This window comes from Xenopus laevis, chromosome 3L (assembly GCF_017654675.1).
Source record: "Xenopus laevis strain J_2021 chromosome 3L, Xenopus_laevis_v10.1, whole genome shotgun sequence".
In the NCBI taxonomy this organism is placed as follows: Eukaryota; Metazoa; Chordata; class Amphibia; order Anura; family Pipidae; genus Xenopus; species Xenopus laevis.
Window position 1 is genome coordinate 63843018 of NC_054375.1, and position 22830 is coordinate 63865847.

The 22830-nt window shown below is 38.7% G+C and overlaps 2 protein-coding genes across 2 annotated transcripts in view; both read right to left on the reverse strand.

The window, feature by feature from the left end:
• Positions 1-205: 205 nt before the first annotated feature.
• LOC121401237 lies at positions 206-2008 on the reverse strand. Its single transcript, XM_041585572.1, has 2 exons — positions 976-2008; positions 206-850 (listed from the first exon to the last, which is right to left on the reverse strand). Exons 1-2 carry the CDS (start codon positions 1486-1488, stop codon positions 206-208), a joined length of 1158 nt encoding a protein of 385 aa, XP_041441506.1. The 5' UTR covers positions 1489-2008.
• A 2052-nt stretch (positions 2009-4060) lies between these two features.
• The window catches only part of ntn4.L (netrin 4 L homeolog), an 88111-nt gene continuing 69341 nt past the window's right edge, over positions 4061-22830 (reverse strand). The window contains exons 8-10 of the mRNA XM_018252404.2: positions 17410-17478; positions 6658-6828; positions 4061-4807 (exon numbers count right to left, since the gene is read on the reverse strand). Coding sequence (XP_018107893.1) covers positions 4671-4807; positions 6658-6828; positions 17410-17478 — 377 coding nt within the window. The 3' untranslated portion in view covers positions 4061-4670. The remainder of the gene's footprint in view (positions 4808-6657; positions 6829-17409; positions 17479-22830) is intronic.

Below are 22830 nucleotides of genomic sequence, written 5' to 3' on the forward strand. Positions count from 1 at the left end.
TTAGGAAAGGGGGAAATTCAGGATCTAGGTTAGGGTTATCCTAATCGACGGTTATGATGTATTGCTTGATCTTTGATTGGTCACCAGTACTGCCTTCTTTATCCATCATTCTGATAGGATCAGTTCTCTTCATTTTGATTAAGTTTAGCAGTGTAAAGGCTGATTAACACCAGTTAAAACAGATGCAACATCTGCAAATTCTGGCTCAGGTATCAGATTCTACTGAGTGGCACCGGAAACACGATGTTACATTGACGATAATTTTGTTTTTCATAGACTTCCCACTCTTCTTCTTATTTGACCTGGTGGCTCTGTCCCTGAGACTTTGTATGAATCTTGAGAAGCTGTTGTTCTTCTTCTTCACAGACATAGGGACATCTGCTGCTGCCTGGCTCACAGTGGGCACTGAAGGCAGAACACTGTTATTCATATCCGTATTATAGTCAGAGCCACTCCTCATACAGGGAATTTCTGTATGGCCAGCCACACTGTTCCCTTGTGAAAGACCATCCACAAGGATAATTTTCTGCCTGATATCTATAATTGTAGGATATAATGAGGCCACTGTCTTCTCAGAAGAGTCTCCTGGCTCTACAATCTCCTGGACAGACTTTATTGGCTCCTCAATATCTTGAGCAGAATTTTCTGGCTCCAGGTCGACTATGAGTTGTGGTACTAGGTTAAATGTTACTTTTTTGCATTTCTTTTTGCCAGTTTTCTTCGTTTTGGCTGGTTTGGCTTCTTTGTTGGCTGCCTCCTTTACCGTGTATATATCGTACAAGTCAGAAACTGTTGCTGATATAAACTGCATGACAGTTCGGCCAGTATTTATCAGTTGCCTTATAGTCACCTGTACAGAAAGATAAGACACACATGATACATGCTGTTATTGTTTATGGGGATAATATGGGAATTAGTTCATTAGGGTCTGTGTTTATCCTGCTCTAAATTACCCCTGATTATAAATGTACTCACCTTGCTCCACAGACGTAATCCAACAATGCTCACAAAAATCACCATAGCATTGCTGAGGCAAAGGATTAGTACTCTACTAACTCTCTGGACGGCTTCTAGCTCAGCCTCTGTCGGGTTAACTTTGCTTGAAAAGAAGATCCTGTAGACATCATGGAACATATTGGACACTAAGCCCCAGGAGGGTACTATGATGTCTCCAATTTTAACAATAATCAGCCAGAGAAAAACACAGAAACTCAGCTCTCTCCGTAAGTAAAAACAAATCAGGAAAATCCACAGGAAAATATCAGCAGCCATGAAAAATAGGATTTCATCAGTCTGTGCATCCGTCTGCCTGATTGGTTTGGAGTTATGGCGAGGCTTTTGTCTTTGATCCATTGCACTTCCATAACAAACATGGGGAATTAGTAAACTGCAGAATAAAATCCAGTAAATAAATCTAAATTGGTTCATTTTGAAAATAAAAGATAAGATAAAAAGATAAAACGCGAGCAAAAAGTAGGATAGATCCATCTCTACTCAATGCCAACGACGCTCTGCCAGTGGTACAGCCTGAGATCATCTGGACAATGTCAGAGTCATTGTGATGTCATAATTCAGTTGTGTAGTAGAAGTTGTTGTTGCTATGGGAACACAATCATGAAATGAAAACATACAACAGAATGATAAGGAACCTTGTCCTTTTGTTATATGTTTGCAAGCACTTAACAGATCTACAGATTTTAAAAAACATTAGTGAGAGACTATTTTACTTTAAATTACAGAGCATATCTAGTCAATACAATGTGCATATACTATACTAGCTGGTTCAACATAAGCTAGAGTTTGTGTATTACATGAACTGTAATACCAGTGTTTTTATTTTATGCCACATGGTCCCAGCTTCTACATTTTCTCCTTTAGTAATAAACCAGCAGTGGCTTCCCCTTCTTAACTGGGCCCAGCAGTGTACCACCTAAATGAGTTGCTTAATGATGCCATATTGCAGTGGGTCTGGCTGCAGATTGTGTTCAGGGTGAACTCCTTGTATGTGACGGTACTTGTATTTTAACACTTTGAATGTTTTCAACAGTTTTATAGCATGTAGATTTGTAACTGTGTGAGTAAGGGTCTTTGAAAAGGACTGCTGGTGTAACATTTGATCATATTTTCCAACTATTATAGTATAAATACCCTTTTAAGACCCCACAGTGGCAGATTTCTGTAATACTGTGAGAGTGAGCAGGGATAAGGGGACATTGCAAGGACCAGGAACAAGAAGCGTATTTATAGAATTACAATTACGTTCATATCATTGTTCTAAGGAAAGACTTTCATTCATGAACTGCATTTGAAAGCTCCACAGGAGTCATGTCTGATGGCCAATTTTACACTCATTTAAATAAATAAAGATTAGGTATAAATAAAGATTAAGGCATCTGTCATACTCGTCTCATACTTTTCACAATACTATTCACAATCAATATTATATAAACTGTATTGATTCAAATTCCCTTTAAAGACCATGGTACGTAGCTGCTAGTAAAAAATCTTATCATCATTGTTTCTGTGGATAAGTCAAAATAATTTTCTTTTGATAATTACTAACCTTGCTGCAATGTAGGATATACTGCTCATTTCTTGCTTTGCTGTGACAACCCCGGACTTATAAATGGAGTTTTTGATAACTTTGAAAAGCTGAAGGCATTTTAACACATCCAACTTAGAGAGCAGAATTCTGAATTTATGCCATGTAACAGCAACTTTTCCCCATTGCCTGACTTTCCTTATAAAAAAGGCATACTATATTTCCCTAAGGAAACTGATATATACTATCAGTCAAGGTTTACTTGTAACCAGTGGTTTTTATTACCTTGGTAACCTGGTACAAATAGATTTTCTGTGTAAACTGAACTGCTCTAAATATATGGTACTAGGCCAAAATACTTATGGGCACCTTCCATCCACCAAACCTTCTAAAAAAATAATGTGCTTTGCATTCAGTATCCCACCAGACATCATGTAGTTCTGAGTCCTCCAATAGCCACTGGATACAAAGAATTCCAGCTACAATGTTTACATGCACGGGTGCAAGAGCCAGCTACAATAAAAGTAAAATAATTTGCAAGATGACTGTTTGATTGTAAGCCAACCTTGGCATGAAACCAGCAAGTTTCACACATGCGATTTTTGGAATAAAACCCAGCTGCATAAAATGAGGCCAGTTACTGTCACTAGCACAAAAATCCAACAACTGTGCATGCAAACACCCAACCAAAAAGCCATCTAGTGTATGAAATAACAAAAGCTTCAAAGCCTAACAATATGTATACAAATTTTTTTCTGCCCATTATACACCCCAATTTGATCCAGAATCCGCCCCTCACATCATCATTCTGCCCCTGTTCATCATCACCCTGCCCCTCACTCCACTGCCTGCCCCCACCACTATTTAACTTTTAGAAAAGTGCCAACCCTACTGTGAAGTATTACCCTACTCCAAAAATTCCCTTTGAAGTTTTACCCTACCCCAAAAACTAAAGTGAAACAAGTGCCGTAAACGTATAGGCTCACCCTAAGCCCACAAGAAGAAATTGTATACTGTTCAACACACACAGAAATCTTGTCTCAAGACAGACTTGAAAAAACCAACAAATAGATATGAATGAAATCACCAATGTTGAAATAGACATCTTATAGGATTGTACCACAATAAAACCACAATCAAACCAGTAAAGCTGCTTTTTTTGTGTCTGCCCAAAGGTGAATATTGTGCAGTTTGAGACATCAGACAGGGGGGTTGGATAATTTAGCACCAAAGTTAGGATCCTGGGTACATAAAAGTAAAAACAATGCAAAGGAAAAAAAAAGGGCTTCTCTTATACCAAGATTTAGGGAGGGGACATCTTAGCTCCCTGTCGAGTAGCACAACAAACAACAGTGTTGAGCATAGAAAGTCAGCTGGATTTATAGATCATGGTTCATTTGGGCTGGCTATGTTACATGTCCTACTTCCTTGTGTTGATGGGGCAATACTACTGACATGGAAGAGACATGAAATTAAAATGGGTCCCATCATTTATAACTGAGAATAAAATAAAAATTGTGCAAAACAAAAACAATTGCATTTTATTTTTTCATGGAAATATAGTTCAATATAAATTAAGCTTTCAAAACAATACAGAATACAAAACAAATAAGACCATTTTGCAGAGTGTGTATGTGGCATACGCTCATGGTTGGAACACTTCGATGCCATGCTTACAGCACGGAAAGGCAAAAAAGTTTCACAATTTCATTTAGCAGACTGTAAAGTGCATTTTATAATGTAATATTTATATTTAAAGGACAACACTTAGAATGCTTCAAGGATATAAGGTATTGTCGTTTTGGACTGTACCTTCAATGTATAAAAAATAATTTATTTATAGCATTGCCTGGGGAGTGGAAACCAATCCAGCCATCACTAGATCATGCAGTCTATATCTTCACATTGTCACCATAAAACATTCACTGAATTTTATATTTCCAGATATTTTCAAAATGGAAGGAATCCGAATAGGATGTTAAGGAAACGTGAATTGTCCGTCTGAATAATAATCTCAACCAAGTACTGTACACAGGAATCATCAGGCTTTCCTCCCTGTCCTTTACCCACTGTGCCCAATAAAGTAAATTGTTTGTGCATGTAAAAAAATCACAAGGGTCTCCTCTTCTCATTTGCAGTCCTGCTTTAGTATCTGCAGAACCTTCTTTCCAAGAGCTGGTTTCCAAATTTGGACAAAGCTTTTCATATTGACAATAAGACGGCCTGTCCGTATGTCTTCGTATCCAGCCACAAGGTATTCCAGGCCTAGAAAGCAGATTTTTAAAATAAAAAATCAAACACAGTCAAATGCAATCTTATGTGTCTTTTAAGTTGGCGTCTCATGGAGTTTTCTCCGGCTTGCTAGTGCACTAGAAGAGCGAAATTCCAATTTAAAAAATAAAAGATCAGGAGTGGTTTTTATTTCTGCCCCTAGAAACCTGTGTGCTGCTGCCACTCAAGGCCAGTTTCAGTGCCTCTTCCCTTAGTTCATAATGGGGTGACAAATATCTTAAAGGGGAACTATCGTGAAAATGAAAAATTAATATTAGCTTCAGCATACTGAAATAGAAAATTAAATATAATCTGTTAAAAATTCTGTACTGTTTCTGAAATAATCAAGTTTATCTTCACTATTCCTCTCTTGGCATATGTTTCTCTTCATTCAGGAATTGGGTGTCAGATGAAGCATCCGGTTATATCTTATAAGGGGGCTCCTTTGGCCTAGAAAATGTATTGGAGCTCACTTTATTAAAATTATCAGAAATCCTGTCTCTACATGCAGAATTTGTGCAAAATGCAGTTATTTGTTTGTACTGAAATCTGTTATTTGAGTGAGCTCTAATACATCTGCTAGGAAAGGGAGCCCCCCTATTAGATATATTGGATCATTCATCTGAACCCAACTGCTGCAAGAAGACAGAATGAAGAGAAACCGATGCTGAGAGAGGAATAGTGAATATAAACTTGATTATTTCATAAACAATGCAGAAATTTTAATTGATTGTATTTAGAAATGTTCTTACTTCAGTATGAAGCTTATATTAAATTGTCATCTTTGCGATAGTTCCCCTTTAACACACTTAACTGAAAGATTAGTTAATTAAGATTGTTAATTTAGATTCACATCACAATTGATAATGCATTCAGAATCACATAATCACAGATTCAAATAATAAGCAGTTCATGAGCTTCTATGTCAGATGTAACCTCACTTTCTTCCAATGTTTGGATTATTACCAACGACCCTTAAGATTAATTTCTGATCAGCAGCCCAGAAAACATTGAGCATGTGCAGTGCTGCTGCAAAATGCCTAACAAGTTTCACAATGGAGAGGAATTTGAAGATATGGATCATTACTGTTCTAGGGCTGCAGAGCCTTGGAGATTTTACAATATGTTTATTGTATAAAATACTGCATTTATAGCCATATTCTTTATATGATTTAGTTCTCCTTTAGCCAGGGCACCACCTACTTTTCTGGGCCTCTGTAGAGGGGCCATCTTTTGGCCCTGTTGAATCCAGGCAGGCGGGGCAGCCATGGGGCAATGGGGGAGGGGTTGTGATGTTGCGGGGGGCAGGTTGTGATATCGGGCGATTGGCCTATCGCTGTGTCAATTATAGGGCAGTTTTGACCCGGGCAGCCCTTCAAAACACAGGGCTGTCTGGGTCAAAACTGGACAGGTGGCAACCGTAGGCCAGACCCACAGTTTGCTAACTTCTTACTTAATCATCATTTAAATCAGTGTAGTGTTGTTTATTATTATTATTATTATTATTATATCAATATGTAAAATGTACGTAGAATACCTAATGTAACGAAAATAAACCTAAGTTACAGTTTAGTTTTTCTAAGCTGTTGTCTTAATATTCAACAAGTCTCAGTCCCTGGCTAATGTAAATTTAACATAGTGTTTAGTGAAAGCACCTGTGCAAGGACACATTATTATAATTGAAACTAGTAAGAAAAATCTAGGTAAGGTAAGGTTCATGAATCAGAAATGTAGTTGTGAGGATCAGCGGAAATGTTCATATCATTTTGTTCTTCAGATATAAAAAAACATAGAAAGGTATCATTTTCATTTATTAAACACAAAACCACAGAACTAATATTTACCTGGATTTAAGATGGGACATGTACACCCTCTGTTAGTCCAAGATTCTGGATAAAGTGTTCTCTTTCCACGAAGAATCTTTAGCTTTGACATTTTCAACACCTTTTTAATTTGAACGTTGACCTCTGCATGCGAGCCTTTATCATGGGCTGATAAGATCTTTACTTTCAGCACTATTGAGAAAAAAAGGAGAAAGTGACACAAATGCGCAAAACATCTTGCCAAATAAAAAATACATTTTTTGGAAGATTTCTGATCTGTAGTTTTGCAGCAATAAAGTTATTATATCCTAGCGTTTGTCACAATTACATCAATATAGTTCTATAGCTGTATTTATACACAGTCTAAAGCTGTATTTCCTGGAGGGAGGGATCAGCAGAATTAACTTTTTTCCATTTGTTTTCTGAACTTGGACTTGGAACCCTTTAAACTGTAATACATGAAAGAAATTGGTGGAGCATTTACCTCAAATGCACTTCACTGTACTATTACAGGAAGATTTCTACTGAGACCTTATCAAGCTAGTTGTTCCACAATCAAACTCTCTCTGGATGTATAGTCTTTCCTCTAGAAATATAGTAGTAGAATCACTTCATAAAATAGCTGCTTAAAAAGAGAGATGCTCCAGCCTCAGTCATTATGCTTTTGGTAGGTTTTAGTAAGTTAAAAACTTCAAGTAATGTAGTTGTATTGGGGGGAGCAGCCTGCCTAATTGATCTGTTTGAAAAATTCCCAGATACCTATTGGCAGATTTGAAAGTCATGTTGCACTGGGACATATTTGGCTTCTTATGTGGTCCTCTTGTAATGGGTCTCCATGGGCCTCTATTATAAACTTATTGTTATGTGATCAGATCATCATCAGATCTTCAGATGTATTGCCATCTCAATTCAGCAGGTTAAAATTGTCTATATTTAGGGATGACTTTGATGTAATTGGCCAGCTTAAATATATTGCAATATATGGACAAACAATCCTCCCTGCTAGAGGTCATTATTTGATGGCTTAAAGGAACAAAATGACTCAATGTGCTTAATATATTGATAATGGGTTGATTGCAGAGGACCTCTTGTCTTTGTCTAGATTTAGGATCAAAGCAAACCAAAAGATTATGTGACAAACCATCCAGTTTCTGAAGAACCCCTCTCATAGCCAACTGCAGCTCCTCAGTTACAGTTTCATTCACATCTTTTCCAGCACCAACAAAGAAACACATTTCCGTTGGGTCTGAAAATAAATAATTGCTATTTCTTTCCTTTGCACTCGACTGCAGGTATTTCCTAATAGTAATAACATGTGAGGCTGCATGCTGGCAACGGCACATTGATCCTACACTCACAATCACTCATTGGCTGGCTGAATAAGTCATCCTGCGTTCACTATGAGTTATATGTCTGCATACTGGATACAACCATATGTGACCCTGCACTCACAGTCGCACATTTGGCTGCAGGCTAACTACAAGCAAGAGAATAGAAGTAAGCACACCAACATTTCGATGGGAATTGCATCCCTTCATGTAAAATATTTTAAAGAAAGCTATTCCGCATGTAATTGCCCATTGAAATGTTGGTGTGCTTACCTCTACTCTACTGTAAATGGACACGCTGGATTGGGTTGTGGAAGGTTTATAGCACCCTACAAACACCGCAGCAGAGGTCAGAAGTCGGTGCATGTGGATAGGTTTGTTTTGCATGCTGGCTAACCCAAATGAACAGGGGCCTCAGGTTAATAGTGCTGCAGAGTGACTGCTTCACTTTTTAATAACTCCTACTTTTACAGTATACATCTACATTAGGTCAGCACCTTCTAACAAACATTTTCATGTCACTTTTCCCTTCACTAGCATTCAAGATTATAGTGTCATTGTTAATGTTTCTTCTTCTAGGGTGGGGAACTTTTCGAAACATGTACAAGTTTGCTGCTTTCATTCCTGTAAAGAAAGACTCACCATTGTGTCTAAACACTCACCATTTTAATCATATATGCAGAGCTGTCATAATTCTGACTTATCTCCTGACCTTCCCGAAATGAAACAGGTGCACATACTATGTACAAAATATGAAGGGAGTGGAACACAAATATATCACTGCACTGCATGGTACGTGCACATATTTTATTTACCCATGAAAACTAAAAAATGCAGTGACCTCTGCTTGGGACCTGGGGTTTTCCAGATAACAGATCTTTCTGTAATCTAGATCTTCAAAAATAAAGTCTGCTAGAAAATAGTTTAAACATTAGATAAACCCAATTGGCTGGTTTTGCCTTCCACAGGGATTAATTATATCTTAGTTTGGATCAAGTGCAAGGTACTGTTTTATTATTACAGAGAAAAGGAAATTGTTTTTCAAAATATGGATTATTTTGATAAAATGCAGTCTATAGGAGACACCTTCCCTTAACCCTTTAAGTGCCAGCAGAATTTCACATTTTGGTTACGCGAAATGCCAGCCGTTTTTGAAACATTTTGTGCTCTCTCACTTTAGGGGCATTTTCTGAGGGGAAACCTATAGTTTACCTAGGAAAACTATACATTGTTTTTTTCGGTAGAAACTGAGCTTTCTAAATCTGCCTGAGTTTTCATGTATTTCCACCTGTGCAAAAAAATTTATAGTGCTAAATACCAAAAAAAAATGAAAAATTACCATTTTTCATCGTATATCAATTTATACCAGAAAAATATTTCATTTTACGGATGAAAATCCAACTGATTTGGAAAGCCTTATGTCTCTCGAACGTGCCAATACCAGATATGTATAGTTTTAGGGAGATTTAGGATTTCTGTACAGCAAAAACTCCCGGCAGTATATTACCGAATTTTGAAAGCACTAAGGCAGAAAACGGCATGCTTTAGATTCCAAGGCAAAAAATCCTGAAACCGTAGGTTTACCCCAGAAAACCATACATTTTTGAAAAGTACACATTCTGCCGATTACAAAATGGGTAACTATGTCTCTCTACTCCCAACTACCAAACATAAAAGCTTGTCTGAACATAGCGGTTTTTCAACAAAAAATTCAAAATTCTGAAAAATCATTTCAAAGGTTTTATTTTGCTGCTCCGCATATCCCAAACTATATTAGGTACCAAGAAAAAGCACCTGAAATATGATTGCCAGGGGTCCACTGAACAATTTGATACCCATTATGCATAGGTTTACCAAAGTATCTGGCATTTAGAGACACCAATATGTAGTTAGCACATCCAAATTGTTCAGGACTTTACTTCAGCTACTGAGAAATCAACACATTGACTGCATTTTTTGTGGGGTAAAAACACAGAAATATATGTTTACCCCCCAAACCCATATATTTTTGGAAAGTACACATTCTACCGAATCTAAAATATGTACCCATGCCTTTCTGCTCCAAACTACTGAGTCGCAAGGCTTTCCCACAATTGTCGGTTTTGGTGAAATATCTGAAAATTGCCTCAAAGCTTCAACTTCCCAGCACCATATCACCCATGTATCGTTACGCACCAAGAAAAAGCACCCTAAATATGATTGCCAGGGTTCCTCCAAACAGTTTGGTGGCCATTGTTCATAGGTTTACCAAAGTATCTGGCATTTAGAGGCCTCAAAATGAAGTTAGCGCATACAAATAGTCCTGTGGGTAACTTCATCTAATGAAAAATCAACACATTGACTGCATTTTTGTGGGGTAAAAACACAGAAATATATGTTTACCCCCCAAACCCATATATTTTTGGAAAGTACACATTCTACTGAATCTAAAATGGGTACCCATGCCTTTCTGCTCCAAACTACTGAGTCGCAAGGCTTTCCCAAAGTTGTCGGTTTTGGTGAAATATCTGAAAATTGCCTCAAAGCTTCAACTTCCCAGCACCATATCACCCATGTGTCATTACGTACTAAGAAAAAGCACCCTAAATATGATTGCCAGGGTTCCTCTGAACATTTTGGTGGCCATTGTTCATAAGTTTACCAAAGTATCTGGCATTTAGAGGCCCCAAAATGATGTTAGCACATACAAACAGTCCCGTGGGTAACTTCAGCTAATGAAAAATCAACACATTGACTGCATTTTTGTGGGGTAAAAACACAGAAATATATGTTTACCCCCCAAAACCCATATATTTTTGGAAAGTACACATTCTACAGAATCTAAAATGGGTACCCATGCCTTTCTGCTCCAAACTACTGAGTCGCAAGGCTTTCCCACAATTGTCGGTTTTGGTGAAATATCTGAAAATTGCCTCAAAGCTTCAACTTCTCAGCACCATATCACCCATGTATCGTTATGCACCAAGAAAAAGCACCCTAAATATGATTGCCAGGGTTCCTCCGAACAGTTTGGTGGCCATTGTTCATAGGTTTACCAAAGTATCTGGCATTTAGAGGCCCCAAAATGAAGTTAGCGCATACAAACAGTCCCGTGGGTAACTTCAGCTAATGAAAAATCAACACATTGACTGCATTTTTGTGGGGTAAAAACACAGAAATATATGTTTACCCCCCAAACCCATACATTTTTGGAAAGTACACATTCTACAGAATCTAAAATGGGTACCCATGCCTTATTGCTCCAAACTACTGAGTCGCAAGGCTTTCCCAAAGTTGTCGGTTTTGGTGAAATATCTGAAAATTGCTTCAAAGCTTCAACTTCCCAGCACCATATCACCCATGTGTCATTACGTACTAAGAAAAAGCACCCTAAATATGATTGCCAGGGTTCCTCTGAACATTTTGGTGGCCATTGTTCATAAGTTTACCAAAGTATCTGGCATTTAGAGGCCCCAAAATGAAGTTAGCGCATACAAACAGTCCCGTGGGTAACTTCAGCTAATGAAAAATCAACACATTGACTGAATTTTTGTGGGGTAAAACACAGAAATATATGTTTACCCCCCAAAACCCATATATGTTTGGAAAGTACACATTCTACCGAATCTAAAATGGGTACCCATGCCTTTCTGCTCCAAACTACTGAGTCGCAAGGCTTTCCCAAAGTTGTCGGTTTTGGTGAAATATCTGAAAATTGCCTCAAAGCTTCAACTTCCCAGCACCATATCACCCATGTATCGTTACGCACCAAGAAAAAGCACCCTAAATATGATTGCCAGGGTTCCTCCAAACAGTTTGGTGGCCATTGTTCATAGGTTTACCAAAGTATCTGGCATTTAGAGGCCCCAAAATGAAGTTAGCGCATACAAACAGTCCCGTGGGTAACTTCAGCTAATGAAAGATCAACAAATTGACTGCATTTTTGTGGGGTAAAAAACAGAAATATATGTTTACCCCCCAAAACCCATATATTTTTGGAAAGTACACATTCTACAGAATCTAAAATGGGTACCCATGCCTTTCTGCTCCAAACTACTGAGTCGCAAGGCTTTCCCACAATTGTCGGTTTTGGTGAAATATCTGAAAATTTCCTCAAAGCTTCAACTTCTCAGCACCATATCACCCATGTATCGTTATGCACCAAGAAAAAGCACCCTAAATATGATTGCCAGGGTTCCTCCGAACAGTTTGGTGGCCATTGTTCATAGGTTTACCAAAGTATCTGGCATTTAGAGGCCCCAAAATGAAGTTAGCGCATACAAACAGTCCCGTGGGTAACTTCAGCTAATGAAAAATCAACACATTGACTGCATTTTTGTGGGGTAAAAACACAGAAATATATGTTTACCCCCCAAACCCATACATTTTTGGAAAGTACACATTCTACAGAATCTAAAATGGGTACCCATGCCTTATTGCTCCAAACTACTGAGTCGCAAGGCTTTCCCAAAGTTGTCGGTTTTGGTGAAATATCTGGAAATTGCCTCAAAGCTTCAACTTTCCAGCATCGTATTGTCCATGTATCATTACCAGCATAAAGCATCCTAAATATAAACATATGGGTCTACTAAACAGTTTGATACCCAATGTGCATAGATATACCAAACTATGTGGCGCACAGAGACCCCCAAATGACAATATGTATAGACATTTTCACGGCTGACGCGCTGGCTGCTGCAATATAACCACCCGGTGTGTGTATTATGCGACATTAGCCCACCTAACAGTACAGATACCCCAGAAAACCATATATTTTCAGAAAGTACACATTCTGACGAATCCAATATGGGTAAATAAGTGTTTCTACTGCAAACTGCCAAACTGCAAAGCAATGCTGAACATAACGTTTTTTATCAAATTTCGGAAAATCGTCACAAAGCTTGAATTTTACCCCATTATATGCCACACATTTCGTAACGTATCAGCATAAAACATCCTAAATATGAACGCCAGGGGTCTACTGAACACTTTGATGCCCAATATGCATAGATATACCAAACTATGTGGCGCACAGAGACCCCCAAATGACAATAGTGTATATACATTTTCACGGCTGACGCTCTGGCTGCTGCAATATGAGCACCTGGAGTGTGTATTATGCGACATTAGACCCCCCTAACAGTACAGAGACCCCAGAAAACCATATATTTTCAGAAAGTACACATTCTGACGAATCCAATATGGGTAAATAAGTGTTTCTACTGCAAACTGCCAAACTGCAAAGCAATGCTGAACATAACGGTTTTTATCAAATTTCTGAAAATCGTCACAAAGCTTGAATTTTACCCCATTACATGCCACACATTTCGTAACGTATCAGCATAAAACATCCTAAATATGAACGCCAGGGGTCTACTGAACACTTTGATGCCCAGTATGCATAGATATAGCAAACTATGTGGCGTACAGAGACCCCCAAATGACAATAGTGTATATACATTTTCACGGCTGACGCGCTGGCTGCTGCAATATAAGCACCTGGTGTGTGTATTATGCAACATTAGACCCCCCTAACAGTACAGAGACCCCAGAAAACCATATATTTTCAGAAAGTACACATTCTGACGAATCCGATATGGGTAAATAAGTGTTTCTACTGCAAACTGCCAAACTGCAAAGCAATGCTGAACATAACGGTTTTTATCAAATTTCTGAAAATCGTCACAAAGCTTGAATTCTACCCCATTATATGCCACACATTTCGTAACGTATCAGCATAAAACATCCTAAATATGAACGCCAGGGGTCTACTGAACACTTTGATGCCCAGTATGCATAGATATAGCAAACTATGTGGCGTACAGAGACCCCCAAATGACAATAGTGTATATACATTTTCACGGCTGACGCGCTGGCTGCTGCAATATAAGCACCTGGTGTGTGTAATATGCAACATTAGACCCCCCTAACAGTACAGAGACCCCAGAAAACCATATATTTTCAGAAAGTACACATTCTGACGAATCCAATATGGGTAAATAAGTGTTTCTACTGCAAACTGCCAAACTGCAAAGCAATGCTGAACATAACGGTTTTTATCAAATTTCTGAAAATCGTCACAAAGTTTGAATTTTACCCCATTATATGCCCCACATTTTCGTAACTTATCAGCATAAAACATCCTAAATATGAACGCCAGGGGTCTACTGAACACTTTGATGCCCAATATGCATAGATATACCAAACTATGTGGCGCACAGAGACCCCCAAATGACAATAGTGTATATACATTTTCACGGCTGACGCTCTGGCTGCTGCAATATGAGCACCTGGAGTGTGTATTATGCGACATTAGACCCCCCTAACAGTACAGAGACCCCAGAAAACCATATATTTTCAGAAAGTACACATTCTGACGAATCCAATATGGGTAAATAAGTGTTTTTACTGCAAACTGCCAAACTGCAAAGCAATGCTGAACATAACGGTTTTTATGAAATTTCTGAAAATCGTCACAAAGCTTGAATTTTACCCCATTATATGCCCCACATTTCGTAACTTATCAGCATAAAACATCCTAAATATGAACGCCAGGGGTCTACTGAACACTTTGATGCCCAGTATGCATAGATATAGCAAACTATGTGGCGTACAGAGACCCCCAAATGACAATAGTGTATATACATTTTCACGGCTGACGCGCTGGTTGCTGCAATATAAGCACCTGGTGTGTGTATTATGCAACATTAGACCCCCCTAACAGTACAGAGACCCCAGAAAACCATATATTTTCAGAAAGTACACATTCTGACGAATCCAATATGGGTAAATAAGTGTTTCTACTGCAAACTGCCAAACTGCAAAGCAATGCTGAACATAACGGTTTTTATCAAATTTCTGAAAATCGTCACAAAGCTTGAATTTTACCCCATTATATGCCCCACATTTCGTAACGTATCAGCATAAAACATCCTAAATATGAACGCCAGGGGTCTACTGAACACTTTGATGCCCAATATGCATAGATATACCAAACTATGTGGCACACAGAGACCCCCAAATGACAATAGTGGATATACATTTTCACGGCTGACGCGCTGGCTGCTTCAATTTGAGCACCTGGTGTATTATGCGACATTAGACCCCCCTAACAGTACAGAGACCCCAGAAAACCATATATTTTCAGAAAGTACACATTCTGACGAATACAATATGGGTAAATAAATGTTTCTACTGTAAACTGCCAAACTGCAAAGCAATGCTGAACATAACGGTTTTTATGAAATTTCTGAAAATCGTCACAAAGCTTGAATTTTACCCCATTATATGCCCCACATTTCGTAACATATCAGCATAAAACATCCTAAATATGAACGCCAGGGGTCTACTGAACACTTTGATGCCCAATATGCATAGATATACCAAACTATGTGGCGCACAGAGACCCCCAAATGGATATATAGTAAATAAAATTTACAAGGCAAAACAAAATAAGGCAGTAAAGAGTGAAATGCAAAAAAATCCAATAAAACCACAAAAATCGATGTTTTTTTTCCAGACTAGTGTTATCGGCCGTCAGAATCACAGTTTGAATATTTTAGCTGGGCCAAACAGGTTATACGGCTAGAAACAAGTGAACACAACATACGCAGAGCTGAAAATGCAATAAAATGGCTAAAAATTCAATAAAATGGCTAAAAATGCACCAAAATACCCAAAATTGCAATATAATCACCGAAATAACATAAAAAAGATATTGCACAGTACGGTTAGCGAATACGCTATTCGTAATGGCAATAAAACATTTTTTTCAGCCAAAAAAAGAAACGATGCGATAAGAAAAAAAAAAAAAAAGCCACAATGCCATGTATGTGCGTGTGCGTGTGTACAAATGGTAAATTACATGTTATGTGCGCGTGTGTGTGTGTGCACATGTGTGTAAGTGCAGTGAGTGTAAGTGACCCCCCCAATCCCCAAAAATGTATGTGTAAGTGTGTGTAAGTGTGAATCTAAGTGTGTATTACTGTAATAAGTGTGTGTTGGTGTGTTTGTGTGTGTAATTGTTGCACTAACCTGAAAAAATCGCTGGAGACTGTTGCAGGCGATCTGGAAGGGCCTCAGGAAGAGATCTGCGACGTCCTCTGTGTGCCTGTGCTGTGGGGGCGGAGATATCCAGCGCGGTGTAGGCTGCAGCAGCAGGACACGTAAGTTACACGTGCCTGCTGCTGTTTTTGGGCCCCTGGGCGATCGCGCCCCAGGGGCCACTCGATCCCCTGCTCTGCTCGTTGCCTAGGGGCAGGGGATCGATGCGGAACGGAGCGAGCGGCTCTAACAGCCGCTCCTCCGCTCCAGAACCCGGAAGTGCTGCAGAACGTAGAATCTACGTTCTGTGGCATTTCAAGTTACTTTTCCACAGAACGTAGATTCTACGTTCTGTGGCACTTAAAGGGTTAATTCAGAACTTTCTGGATAAGTGAAACCCATACCTGTATTTTGAAGTTGCTGGACATAGTTAGCTGATAAAAAAAAAAAATCCACCTGCAGCAGGACCACAACTAGGGTTGCCACATAAAAACCAAACACATATGGGGGCAAATTCACTAACCTCCGAAAATTCGCAAGCGACGGCTTCGCTCACAGCACAACACTAGATTCACCAGGACAACGCTAATTCACTAAAATCCGAAGTTGCCTCCAGGGCTCTGAATGCTGGTGAAGTTATATTTCCCTACATATATAGGGAATATATAGTTTGCTGCCATATGTTAGGAAATGTAGGGGGGAAGCTGGTTACCCCCCAAAAAAATGTACACTCAGCCTATCACCCTGAAAAAAGTAATACGCCAGCGTTTTTTGGGACTTAGAAAAATTTTCAACTATTTTTTGGGGAACTCCTTGTCTACTCTATTGCACTTCACCTGGTCTGAGGTGGCAAAGGCAAGTCTGGGGCAAGAGGTAACAGTAAAGTTCAGTAAAGTTATGTCCATTCTCCAGAGCAAAACTTCACCAGGTGTTAGGGAGCGAAGAAACGCTACAGTCTATCTCCTTCGCTAGCGAGTTTATGCCAACAACCATTAGTAAATTGGCGAAGTACCGAAATGATGTCATGCTGGGCGAATTTTTGCAAGCGTTAGTCACTTTGCCCTTTAGTAAATTTGCCCCATGGAATCCACAGCCTGCATGGCTAATTAGCAATTCATTTAGATGCCTGCTGCAGACTGATTTATGTGCAGCCATGCATCTAAATGAATTGCTAATTAGCCATGCAGGCTGTGGATTCCATATGTGTTCGGTTTTAAAGGGATAAAATGGCAACCCTAACCACAAAAACCAGTCAACTCTTTCCATTCTTCAAACTGCACTGGACGGGTAAAAACGAAATGTGTATCAGTTGCTATGACTTACTGGATGCAAACGTTACTAATGTTGCTAATAATTGTGGGCTGATAAATTTGGCATAAACAAGCATGAAAAATGAAAGCTTTCCCAAGCACTGAATATTTACCATATGAGTATTTCATGCCACAAAACACCTCAGGCTTTCCCAATGCTTGCTCCTTGCATTCACATTTCCCTGGAAAGAGTGAAAAATAAGAGTTAAAGCCAATCCGTTTATATTAAAGACATGCTTCCCCAAATATAATCACTTTCCTTAACATATGGAAGAAACATCTGCTCTGTAATTAGTGTGCCATATGGTTCTGATTTGATTAATGTTAAATTCCATATAAATAAATGTGTATCCAAAGTGGTAATGTGATTTACTGACACTACTGCTGCCTGTGCTTTTTCATAAGTAAAACACTGATATTAGTCCAAGCCCAGTAAATGTTTCCAGTAGAAGTCAGTAAGGGCTTATCTTGCTAAATAAAAAGTGGAAATGAACTTTGCAAGTCCCTCCGATTTGACTCACAGCTAAAGGGAATATTAACTCCAAAATGCAATGTGCTCTTATAAACAAAATAACAATTCTAAGCAACTTTCCCATATAGATGAATGACAACTTTCTGTGGCTTTTAAAATTATTTGGAACTTTATAACTGCTATTAAAGGGGCTATTCATTTGTGAGTTATGTTTAGTATGAAGTAGTGATATTTTGAAACAAATTGCAATTTCATGTTTTAGTAGTAGTAGTTTTTAAGTCATTTTTTCAGCTTTTTAGTCAGTGTCTCTCTAGTTTGCAATTTCAGTAATCTGGTTGCTAGGGTCCAAATTACCCCAGCAACCATGCATTGATTTGAATATGAATAGAAGAGGCCTGAATAGAACGATCAGTAAGAAAAAATAGGCAGGTAGACTTTACTAGTCACTAGCAAACATCTGATTGGTTGCTGTGGGTTACTGCTCCTGGGCAAACTTAGTACCTTTAATTACATAACCCCCTTGCAGCCGTACAGAGCTTTTGTTTTTAGATGGGTGTCAGCGACCCCCATTTGAAAGCTGGAAAGAGTCAGAAGAAGATGGTAAATCATTTTGAAAAACTATAAAAAAAATTAAATAATAAAGACCAGTTCAAAAGTTGCTCTGAACTGGCAATTTTATAGCATACTAAAGTTTAACTTAAAGGGGTGGTTCACCTTGAAGTTAACTTTTAGTATGTTATAGAATGGCCTTAGTAACATTTCAGTCAGTCTCCATTATTTATTTCTTTTTTTTTTTTTTTAATTACTCTTCTTATGACTCTTTCCAGCTTTCAAATGGATATCACTGAACCCAGCAAAAATGTATGCTCTGTAAGGCTACATTTGTTGTTATTATTACACATATTTCTATGCATGCCCTTTCCTACAGTCTCTTTTTCAAATCAGTCCATGGTTGCTAGGGTAATTTGGACCCTAGCAACCAGACTGCTGAAAATGCAAACTGGAAAGCTGCTGGATAAAAAGCTAAATAACTCAAAAACCACAAATAATAAAAAATGAAAACCAATTGCATATTATCTCAAAATATCACTCTCTACATCATACTAAAAGTTAACTTAAATGTGGACAACCCCTTTAAAGGAGAACCACCCCTTTAAAAGCAATATGTGTCTTTCATTTGGTGATTCTGACTTTTGAAACAATGTAGCAGAAGGCAGCCAATGAACAGACCTGTGAAGAAACAGGCAAGGCTGACTTTGCTACTGCTTCACAAGAAAGAACCAGTGCTTGAGAAAGAGACAACAATACTGCTTTCAATAACTAATACATACAAATATTGACTACATTTTATTTGGGCGTTTATATCCCTTTTAATGGTGACGCTTTTCCTTCTACCACAAGTTAACTGCCTACTATTTTTTTACTCCAATATCTCTTTTACCCCCACATACAAACCCTTGCTAAATCTTTTTTTCTTTTGTACAACAATGGGCAAATGTGTTGTATGAACATTTTTATTTATATCGCTCTAATCGTGTATGCAATACTGTACATTTTTACAATAATTAATAGCACGGATAGATGGAACAAACATTGCAATAAATAAATATAAACAGAGTGACAGAGATTAAGTGCCATACTGAGACAGAGGAGGGAGGTCCCTGCACTGCAGTTTCCAGTTATCCACATACTGTAATCCACCACTGACTAATACGTTTATGCTACTGATTACTAAATTAAGGGTCTCTGCCTGGTTTTCAAGGAACCCACTTTCTTGAGGGACTAACAATAATCACGCAGAGCCCTACCCCACTACTAGATGTAAAACTTTCAGTTTGAGGCCTGTACAGAGAGGTAAACTGCACAGCACTACTACTTTATTTGCCCTTAGCTCTACCTAATGGTGTTACCTATGTATGCAATGAAAGGAACACTAACCTGTACATATTACTGAATTGAGCTTAGTGTAGAAAGGTCACGTGCACACTCAGGCCCTTCGAACAATTTCTGCTGGTGCACAAGACCCAAGGGAGACGGCACTCCTAACAATCCAATATGAAGATAAAACAGGCGAAACGTTGTGTGACGCAATAAACACACCAGGGGTAGGACCCCGGCTTAATTCGCTCTGTGTGCCAACCTGTTTTATCTTCATATTGGATTGAGCTCAGTACAGATATGGGATCTGTTATCTAGAATGCTCTGGAGCAGGGGTTTTCTGAATAAGGGTGGCCATACACACTAAGATCCGCTAGTTTGGCAAGGTCGCCAAACGAGCGGATCTTAACCCGATATCCCCACTAACTGCTGGGCAATATCGGATGAATCTGAACATTTTGCCCTGGGGCCGAAGATCGGATTACAATAGTACAAATGGGCCACATCAACTAGCAGATGCAGTCCTGGACCGTACGAAAAATCAAACTTGACCGATCGATATCTGGCCGATATTTGGCCTATCGATCGGGAGGACCCGTCGGGAGCCCCCAAGCATGAGCAGATAAGCTGCGAAATCGGTCTAAAGGACTGATATCGACAGCTTTAATCTGCCCATGTATGGCCACCTTAAAGGAATTGTTCAGTATAAAAATAAAAACTGGGTAAATAGAAAAAAATGTTTCTAATATAGTTAGTTAGCCAAAAATGTAATGTATAAAGGCTGGAGTGACTGGATGTCTAACATAATAGCCAGAACACTACTTCCTGCTTTTCAGTTCTCTGGGTTTCCACTGACTGGTTACCAGACAGTAACCAATCAGTGTCTTGAGGGGGGGCCACATGGGTCATATCTGTTGCTTTTGAATCTGAGCTGAATGCTGAGGATCAATTACAAACTCACTGAACAGAAATGTACCATGTGGCCCCCCTTCAAGTCGCTGACTAACTCAGAGTTATAGAGCTGAAAAGCAGGAAGTAGTGTTCTGGTTATTATGTTACACATCCAGTCACTCCAGCCTTTATTCATTACATTTTTGGCTCTAACTATATTAGAAAATTTTTTATTTTGCACAGCCTATCTATTTACCCAGTTTTTATTTTCACACTGAACTGTTCCTTTAAGGGATCTTTCTGTAACTTGGATCTTCATACATTGTCTACTAAAACATCATTTAACCATTAAATAAACCCAATAGTCTCGCATCCAATAAGGATTAATTATATTTTAGTTGAGATCAAGCACGAGGTACCGTCATTACTTCAGAGAAAAGGGAATAAGTTAAAAAATTTTGAATTATTTGATTATAATGGAGTCTATGGGAGACGCCTCTCTGTAATTTGGAGCTTTCTGGATAACGGGTTTCCCAGATCATATACCTGTACGTAGGTATTATTATATTATATACTGGGAATATAAGCTCGGCTTGTGGTTGATTTCCTTTTTTTTTTAATGCAATGACCAACAGCTTTTCCCTGATCACACCCACAATGATTTTAGGTCAAACCCCCTGCTGGTTCCTTGTAAAAGGATTGTCAGACTGACAGGTGGCAAAGACAATGGAAAACAGTTTCTCTAAAGCCAGTGGGCCTCATGTATGATGAGAGTACAATGCAATCTGCTCATTTTTTCATCTAGGGCACCGTTTTTTTTCTCTTAGTTATCAGGGAACTGCAGCTCCTTTACACAAATTCTATGTTATGCAGCATGTTTTTGTTAGGCTGGTAGGCAGCACAAGGGGTATCCCAAGAGACCATTAGTGGCAAAACACCTACCAATCTACCATTGCCAACTAACAAAATGTCATTAACTTTTAGTATAATGTAGAGAGTGATATTCGGAGACAATTTGCAATTGGTTTTCATTTTTTAACATTTCATTTTTTAGGTCATTTAGCTTTTTATTCAGCAGCTCTCCAGTTTGCAGTTTCAGCAATATGGTTGCTAGGGTCCAAATTCTCCTACCAACCATGCATTGGTTTGAATAAGAGACTGGAATATAAATAGGAGAGGGCCTAAGTAGAAAGATGGGTAATAAAAAGTACTAACAACAATAAATGTGTAGTCTTGCAGAGTATTTGTTTTTAGATGTGGTCAGTGACTGCTGTTTGAAAGCTGGGAAGAGTCAGAAGAAGGCCAATAATTAAAAGAATAAAACTGTATAAAACAATGAAGACCAATTAAAAGGTTGCTTAGAACTGGCCATTCTATACCATTCTTAGGGCTCTTATACACGGGCATTTTCTCCTGCGCTCCCCCGCATTGCGATTTCTTCCGTTCAGCCGCAGGGGGGCACAAGAGTAGACTCACTCAATTATTGTGAAGGGGGCTGTACTCACACAGACACATGTAAGTGGCAAACGCAGGTGGGACGCGTTGCATTTCACCTGCGTTCAGCGCATACATGCGGCTGTGTGAGTACAGCCCCCTTCACAATAATTGAGTGCGTCTACTCTTGCGCCCCCCTGCGGCTGAACGGAAGAAATCGCAACGCACGCATGTGTAAGAGCCCTAAAAGTTTACTTAAAGGTGAACATCATTAAGGGTATTTTTGGGACCTTATTTCTGATTAACATTTAGAGCAGTGAGATTACAAGCATTGTGCCACCCATGTGATTTCCAACTGGGCAGCAGTAAAATGCTTGAAACTGCCCTTCCACAGACCTTGATTTAAAATCGATTTAAAAAGGAATTGGGGTTAGTTGATGTCACTCACTGTACCATAAGCTGGAAAGCCAGAGCAAACCCATGCAAGAATCAAAAAGAGCCCTTTAATTGCTTCCATCTTCAATGCAGATAGTTCATACAGAGCTCCCTCTGGGACTTCAGTGTGACGAAGCAGTATTTAGTTACCTTTTTTCTTATTCTTATTATTGTGACTTCATTCACAGAGTGAAATAATAAGAAAAAAATAATGATATATGTCTAACACAAATAATATAGCTCATGCGATCTCAAAAAGTGTGGGAAAGCTAATAAGATATTATGTGGCAAATGTGCAGCCAAAATACCTTATTTTGAGCCAACGCCCCTTTCATAGAGGAAGGATAATAATGTACCACAATCACTGAATTTGCAAGGGATGTATTTGGAAAAAGCTCTTCTGATAAAAAGTACATTAGTAAGG

Coding starts and splice junctions, on each gene's coding strand:
- LOC121401237 (XM_041585572.1), bottom strand. CDS start 1,488: ATGGATCTATCCTACTTTTTGCTCGCGTTTTATCTTTTTATCTTATCT. Junction 851..975: donor GATTACGTCTGTGGAGCAAG/GTGAGTACATTT, acceptor CTTTCTGTACAG/GTGACTATAAGGCAACTGAT.